The 8569-nt window shown below is 39.9% G+C and overlaps 1 protein-coding gene and 1 long non-coding RNA gene across 2 annotated transcripts; one reads left to right on the top strand and one right to left on the bottom strand.

Annotated features, from left to right (window-relative positions):
• Nucleotides 1-430: 430 nt before the first annotated feature.
• LOC130273101 (putative nuclease HARBI1) lies at nt 431-2708 on the bottom strand. Its single transcript, XM_056519400.1, has 2 exons — nt 2369-2708; nt 431-801 (listed from the first exon to the last, which is right to left on the bottom strand). Exons 1-2 carry the CDS (start codon nt 2706-2708, stop codon nt 431-433), a joined length of 711 nt encoding a protein of 236 aa, XP_056375375.1.
• Nucleotides 2709-5335: 2627 nt separating this feature from the next.
• Nucleotides 5336-8220, top strand: LOC130310477 (uncharacterized). Its single transcript, XR_008858994.1, has 3 exons — nt 5336-5486; nt 7274-7362; nt 8066-8220. It is a non-coding gene; the product is annotated as an uncharacterized LOC130310477 (long non-coding RNA).
• Nucleotides 8221-8569: the final 349 nt, after the last annotated feature.

Raw genomic sequence — 8569 nt, 5'->3', positions numbered from 1 at the left:
TTCTCGATATTTTTTTTGTCGCATCTTTGTCTGCGACATGTCGCAGACATCGTGCGACAGTCTGCGACAAACTGCGACAAAATTTCCCGAAAGACCCGATTTGGATTCTACAGAACTCAAAAAAGGGGCATAACCCCACATTTCTGAGCTTTCCAACCTATGTATTAAGATTTTTAACCCGAATTTGAAAAATTATTGTGGATTTTTTACAACTCAGAGGAGAAGGGAAAAAAAAAATTTTGAACGTTTTTTCAAGTTTTGAACATTTAGAATGACAAACACCCAAATGTTGCTTTAAACCAAAACAAATTTATTACATTGTTCCTTTTTTTCCTTACTTTTAAAAAACAAGTGCAAAATTGTAAAAACTCATATACAATATATGTAACAGATCATTGCGTTTTTAACAATATTTTACAACTTAACAATATTACGCAAAATATTGATTTGTTATGTGCTGCCTTAACAACTGGCCAGCATTATCTGCGGGAATATTCTGATCCAAATTAATTTGAATTTCAGCCCTTAGATCATCTGCCAAGGGGGTTTCAATGTTGTGCTTATTCGCAATGTTGTGTAAAATGGCACAGGCAATAATAATTTGACACACGATCTTGGGTTTATATAACAGAGCTCCACCACTAACATCCAAGCATCTGAAGCGACTTTTTAAAATGCCAAATGTCCGCTCCACAATTGAGCGCGTATTTTTGTGAGCCAGATTGTATCGCTGTTCTGCCGGAGTCCGTGGATTGAGGTATGGTGTCATCAACCAACTTGACAAGCGGTATCCATTGTCCCCTATATATAGAAAGTTTACACTTTAAAATTTAAAATACACAGAATAACCTTATATTTAAATACAAAATTATTTTAAAACACTGAGATAGAAAGGTAGACTGGACATAAGATCAGTGTTTCCTTACCATGGTGACTCCAGCTTTTCAAAAACTACTGACCAGGCATGCTGGGATTTGTAGTATTGCAACACATATGTAGACACAACTGGTTGTTAAACAATGAAATAGAAAGGAAGATTGGGCATATGATCAGTGTTTTCCTACCATGGTGCCTCCAGCTGTTTCCAAACTACTGGCCAGACATGAGTGTAGTTGTATTTTTGCAACATCTGGAGCAACCCTGGTTTGAAAACACAGATCTATGGCCTATCTATCTTTCTATCTTATCTATATATCTAGCTATCTTTCTATCAAGTTCATGTCTATCTATGTTGCTATATTGATCTCTCATTTCTATCTATCTATCGATCTATCTATTGATCTATCTATCTAATTATCTTTCGATCTCATATCTATCTCATATCTTAATATTTCTCGAGCTAGCTCAAATCTATCTATGCATCTATCAATCTTTTTATCTCCTTTTGATCTATCTAATGATCTAAAGGAAGAAACAGCTACATTCAGCTCACCAACACACTCCGCCGTGTCTCGGATACGTGTGGACCAACACTTACTCATCAATAGGAAAGGAACAAGGCGTCCAGCACTTGCCAGGCTGTAAAAACGATAGCATTATTCCTCAAAGATTAGACGCAAATGCTGCTGTAAGGACAACAGTGATGCATTTCAGCGGAACAGGTGCACCTTAGTCATACTTTTTAAAGTGGACATCTTCCGCTGAAACGCTTAACTGTTGTCCTTACCGCAGCGTTTTTGGCTAACATTTGACTAATAAACATATTTGAACAGGTTTGAACGCGTGCCAAGTGTTGGACAACTTTTTCTTATCCTATATCTTATGATCTATCAAACTATCTATGTATCTATGTCATATCTATCTCTCGCTCTAATCTCATATCTAACTGTATCTAGCTATCTATGTATCTAGCTATTTATCTCATATCTATCTATCTATCTATCTATCTATCTATCTATCTATCTAGCTATCTATCTCATATGTATCGATCTATCTATCTAATATCTATCTATCTAGCTATCTATCTAGCAATCTATATCATATCTATCTGTATCTGAACTATCTCTATGTTATCTATCTCATATTGTTCAATCTCATATCTATCTATCTCATATCTATTTCTCAAGCTATCTATCCATATCTTAACCTTCAATCTATCTAGCTTTCTATCTCCTATCTATCTTGCTATCTTTCTAATATCTATCTATCTCATATTTATTGATCTTTTCATGGTCTATCTATGCCATATTTATCTAGGTAATATCCAGGGGCGGACAGACCACCAGTTAAAGCGGGTCAGCTGCAGAGGGACCAGGTGAGTGAGGGGGCCCACTGCCCTTTGAAAGAATCACGGGCCCACTCGCATATGTGAGCAATACTTAATTGACATAGCTGGTTATCCTTTATTCAATTTAATAGTTAAACTCACCAAGAATAAGACTATCGCCATAGTCTCCTCTTTGAAACCTTCTGAATAATTCCGTGCCTTGTAGAATAAATGAATCATGGCACGAGCCTGGGTAATTAGGTACTATGTCCAGGATTTGCAAATTTGGACCAACTAACACTTGAACGTTAATGGACCTGTACATTTTACGGTTGCGGTAAACGTGTTCTGAGTCTGCAGGTGGTACAAGGGCCACATGTGTACAATCAATGGCTCCTAGGACATTGGGGAAACCAGCAATGTTGTAAAATTGCTCCTTGATGGCTTGGATTTCCTCCATACTGGCTGGAAATTTGATATAATCTTTGGCTACGTTAAGCATTGCCTTTAGAACAATTTTTAGAAATCTACTAAACGAAGGCTGACTAATTCCGAAACGATCCGATGACACATGTTGAAACAAGCCAGAGGACATAAAATAAATTACATTTAGGATTTTTGTTAATCCAGAAACAGACTGGGACCTATTGGTGTGTCTCTATAAGGCGTTCTCTAGTTTACTGTAAAGTTCTAAGATTGCTGTTTTATTAAGACGAAAATGCCGGTGGATTTCTTCCTCTAACAGATTGTCAAAATGAAGGTGATCTCTAAAAGTACGTGGCCTTCTTCGAAGTACGTTCCTCTCTCTTTGCTGTCTTAGCAGTACAATATTATTAACTAGGTTTGGTAGTATATCCATTATTTTCCTAAAAATAAAGGAAACAATGGTAGTAATGCCTTTAAGAAGTTTTTTATTTTGGCGCAAAAAAAAACCTTACATGACAGATATGTTGCATACATTTACCTTTAAAGCATACATTTTATTTAACTGCTGTAACAAAAATAGCACTATAAATCAAGAAAGACAAACATCAGTACAGTCAGATACATAAATACACTGTGATAAACCTGGGTGGAGGGTGATGTGTAGACATCAGAGCTTTGATACATACAGATCTTGAGCAGACACGCGTGTGTTGGCCTACTGATTGTAGGAGTGCTGTAAATCCACATCTAAGCAAGACTTCCATTTGTAAACCTACCCTTTCCCATTATATCTATATATCTTGCTAACTTCACATTCCTATTTTAGCTTTCCTTTTCAGATCGCTTTATTTTTTAAAGCAATCAATCTCTGTATTTTGCCCAAGATTTAAAGGGTCCCTGTCGTCTCTACTAACTAATTTCCAAATGATTTAATTGACTCAGTACCTCATCATGAACCAATTTTTTCACGTTTTTAGTGTGGCAAAAATACTACTCCCAAGCCGATTAAAGGCTGACCAGGCCTGCTTATAGTTTTATTTTGGCTACATCTGGAGGCAATGCACGCCTGTCAATCATGTGTGTTCATGTCCAAAGGGATGATGCTGGGATACAGCAAGGCTGGAATGTTTCCTAGGAGACAGTGGACAGATTTTTTCTTAGCTTTTAGAGTAAGTATTAGTGTAACTTTGTCCAATACAAGCACTAACCTAATCTACTGATGTTGTCACTTTTTTAAATAGGAAAAAGTTTAAATGGGCACTCTCATTAAAACACAATTTTGCTATTGTACTCCTTATGTTAACTGAAAAATATTTCTAATATACTTTGTTTAATAAAAAATAAGTTTTCTATGTTTTATCTGTACTTAAAAAAGCTTAAGAGCACCTTTTCCCCCATCTCATACACAGATTTAGGACCAGGTCCCAACACAGGAAGTTCAGCCTGGAGTGCTGAGGGGGGAAGGGCATTATTGTGTCTCATGTCTGAGAAGAGCTATGAGTGGATGAAGCTGAACACCCCCACCTCAGCACTCCAGGCTGCACTTCCTGTGTTTGGACCTGGTCCTAAATCTGTGTATGAGATGGGGAAAATGTGCTCCAAAACCTAGCAAAATTCATTTCTTTTAAACAACCTAAATAATATTTTTTTTTAATTTACCATAAGGAGTGCAATAGCAAAAATTTGTTTAAATAATAGTGCCCCTTTAAGCTTCTGACCATGGGCAGTTCTTTCATTATCTATATATCTGTCATTCACTCTCTAATATTTACCCAACTATCTATCTATCTCTCTATTTATCAAACTATCTATCTATCTATCTAGCCCCAAACATATTTGCTGCAGCACCAAAAAGTAGTTTAAAGTGGTTTGAGTACATCACAATTGGTAGCTTTCAGACGCCCATGCTGCCTTTTTAACGCATGGCTGGCTGAAACATAGATTGTGATGGTCTAAAATCACTTGAAACTATTTTGGATGTGCTCCAGCAAACTTTCCTCTAGCATTTGCCACCCTGTACACCCAGTTATCTTTTTGAGCTGCGGATCACCCATTTAATTCTCTATCTCTCTCTCTATCTATCTGTCTATCTATCTATATTTCTAATTTCTTTTTTTTTTTTAAAGTAGCTGACATGTTTCCCTGGAGGGCAAAATCTGGAAATGGCCTGGGTCTCTTTTTGCCTCTGGCGAACCATTGTGAAAAATGGGTTCTTGTCCTATTAGGCACTTAACCTTTATCTGGCACAGAGGGGTGGAACGAAACAAGTTGCAAATCTCTTCAGGCGATGTCTCCAATTTGGACGCCGCCTGTCTTTGCACGTACTAATTTACTAAATTTGGATAGGTTGCCCCTATCTGTCACTTGGACGTTGCGCCAGAGATAACTGAAGCTGGACGCCAGATATTAGTGAAAGGGGCAATCCACTTTCTTGCATCTTTATTTAGTTTATATTTTAAATATGTGCCTACCTTTAATTATACCAAAGCTGTGCTTGAAATATCAAATTTTTATTCAATTTTAGCTCACAAACCATGTGTGTCTACATTTCAGAAAAATTTTAAACCACGCCTTCCAATGTTCCATCTTTTTTTTGCTTACCTATTTAGAAAGGCCAATTTCAAACTAAAAATAACTTATTTAACAGGTATTGACGAAGAATGTAAGGTAACAAACAAATAAACCTCACACTTCAGCAGAAAATATGCAGCATGTGGGCCGACTTGGTAACCTGGGGAACGTTATACGGCGCATGCGCAGTCCAAACCGCGCAGTGAGGAGAACTAGGTGCCAAATCCAGGCTCCGTCCACAGTCACGCGGTACACCCAGCCCCGGCGAACAGCAGCAAGCAAAGTGAGTAGCTCTTCTGCGTAATTAGTTAGGCTATATAACACTGTTCAAGGGGACAAGATAATTAAGAAAACACCCTAGCTGGAAACATGCAAATGTCGGGGACCAAACACTGGCCATTGCCTGTTTATGGTCTGCTCACGCAGACTATATTCAAGAGCAATGGCCACGTCTCCCCCACCTTCATTATTGAAATTACTTTGCGAACATTGCCTGAGGACAGTGCGGAGGCAGGTCCGTCTTATACGCGGGTCAAAAGGGACAGCTGGGTCGGACCCTGGCCTTCAGGGGAACCAAAGACAGCATTCCCTTTTGCCCTGTGGATTGCGATGATCAAGAATACAGGGCCTGCGGTCGGGGGCCTCGGCTGTAACAGTGATGTGTCTGGCGTTTAATATGGTTACGTTTTACTCATTTCTGGTCATGTTTTACTCATTCCGCCGCCGCCATCGCTTAGAGTCCCAAGCAGCCACTGCTTGTTTGCCCAACAGAACCGCAGTGGTCTGCCTGTGTGTTTGTCACATGACAATGGAATAGCGCAATCACGACTTGCATCGTGAAGAGACTAGCAGCGGAGGAGAGAAGAGTCCGCCAAATACAGCTCCGAATCCTCCTCATCGACAAGAGATCTGCAGTCCCAGGGCATGGAACTGGGATAGCATCCTCCCTGGTATGTGTGCCACTTGCAGGTCAATCTGCACGTATGTTGGGGTGGTACTTTAGGCGCCCTCTCCATGATTACCCCCTTCTTCGCAATTTGCTGGTTCATTGTTCCTGAAGGCTTTTGGTTCTGGCTAAAATGTCTCGGCTCTTATCTCAAAGCATGCCCATACAGCCTTTGGCAGACCGTTTAGGCTGTGTTCTAAACTTGGCCAACAGCTGAAGGCACCCAGATTGATTCTAAATGCTTGAGACCTAAATCCCCAACCCTGGAGCTCTTGATCACCTGTCAACCTACTTCTTCAAGTCTGACCACACTGCCTTTGTCTGTCTGGCTGTGCTGGGAGTTGTAGTTTAGGAACTGCTGGAGGCACCATGTTTGCTCAAAATCAAAGGCACAGCTCATTCCCCAGGCCAGGATCACCTCCTCAGCAGACAAACAACATCTCCCAGTATGCCCAGTCAACCTTTGTTGGTCTGTCCATGCTGGGTGTTGTAGTTTTTCTACTGCTGAAGGCACCTATTTTTTTTTAAAAGGCGGTAGAGCAACTTGACCTCCTCTGGAGCTCTGCAGCAGCCGTCAAACTACATCTCCAAGTCTGACCACACTGTCTTTGGCTGTCTGGTCATGCTGCCAGTTGGAGTTTGGCAATTGCTGTAGGCACTCTGTTTTCTGATCAAATTTGGCACTGCTCCTTCTCCTACCCTGGATCTCCTCCGCTGCTGTTAAACTATATCTCACTATATCTCCACCCCCTTACAAACCATAGGCAGCAATTTTAACTACAAAAAGGGAGATTTATCCATCAGATAATTGAACTGTGATTGGATGCTAAGAAAAAAAACATCCAAGAAGAGTTTTAAGCTGATTAATAAATCTCCCCCAATGTATTGGGATGCCAGCCTTACATACCTGCTGTCTCAATTAACCCTTTAACTCAATGATAATAAATATGATTTAACTTTAAGTGTATTTATTAAATTTAAATAAAAAATAAAAAAACATATAAACAAAGGAATATACTATTACAAGCTCAATCATCTAGTTAATATAATGACTAACTAAATAACTCATGTATGCCTTAGCGTCTAATAAATGAGAGCAAATTCTCTTTTTTCCCTATTTCTAGAAACACATGACATCACATTCCAGGAACCAGGTGAAGAAGTCCCGGATGAATCTAGAGAATTAGAGAGTATGCAATCATCTTCCATACTTGTAAGTTAATTCCTTTGGTTTACTCAGTTAATTGTCCAGATTTCTCAAGCTGTTGTAGATAAAAAGTTGATGAATTATTGCAAAGCAACCAATCACAGCTCAGCAAAGGAGCTGAGTTAAGGGGAAAGGTGAGCTGTGTTTGTTTGTTGGGTGAAATTCACTCCATTATTACTCTCACACAGCTTTATTAATCTGGGCCAATTATGTGTTTCCTTTTTTGATTTAGAGTAAGGCTGGGTTCACACTACGGTGTGTTAATATGGTTCCGGCATACGGTTTGCAGGGGGGGGGGGGGAGGGGGGAATCGCAGCGCCCGCATGCAACCATATCCGTGAACTATATTCGATACATTTCAATGTGCCGGCCGGAGTGAAACGCAGCCTCCGGTCGGCTTAGTTTTCACCCGTATGCGTTTTCCCGACCGCTGGAAAAAATGTTGTCGGGAAACCGCATACGGGTGAAAACGCAGCCGACCGGAGCCTGCGTTTCACTCCGGCCGACACATTGTATTTTATTGAATACGGTTCCCAGATACGGTTGCATGTGGGCGCCACCATTACACCCCCCCCTTGCTGCAAACCGTATCCGGGAACCGTATTAACAAACCGTAGTGTGCCCTAGTGTGAACCTAGCCTGCAAACATATTTTCTAAAACAATACTAACATTGTTTTTTTCTGTCTTGTTTAATCTAAAACACTATAGGATACCGTTACATCTGCAGAGGAGGAGAGCATAACAATCCATGTTAACCCTGTTCTGCCACAAAATTCTCCAACATCCCAAGATTCCAATAGTAATGAAACAAGGCAACCAACTGTGCATGATCTTCTTGAGGAGATTAGAAACATTAAAGAATGTATTGAGCAAATCAACATCAAAGTTGAGCATCTATTGAGTACGGCAGAGCAGATGCTAGCCAAGTAGTTACTTAAAAATTTTTCAGAGTTATTATTTGTTTGATTTGGGGTTAGACCTCCATCTAACCTTGTTGTAAAGTTGAGTTTTAGGTGTATTCAAATGCACAATTTTGGAGGATAGATCAACTGGTTCTGGAAAGTTAAACCAGTGATCCCCAACCCAGTCCTCAAGGCCCACCAACATTCAGGGTTTTTTCAGTTACTCCATTGGAATGAAATGTCATCCAATGAAAATTCTGAACTGTTGGGGTCCTTGAGGACTGGGTTGGGGATCACTGAGTTAAATAGA

This window comes from Hyla sarda, chromosome 1 (genome assembly GCF_029499605.1).
Source record: "Hyla sarda isolate aHylSar1 chromosome 1, aHylSar1.hap1, whole genome shotgun sequence".
Classification (NCBI taxonomy): Eukaryota; Metazoa; Chordata; class Amphibia; order Anura; family Hylidae; genus Hyla; species Hyla sarda.
Note: the sequence above shows the minus strand (reverse complement) of the source record. Positions and strands in the feature narration are given on the sequence as shown.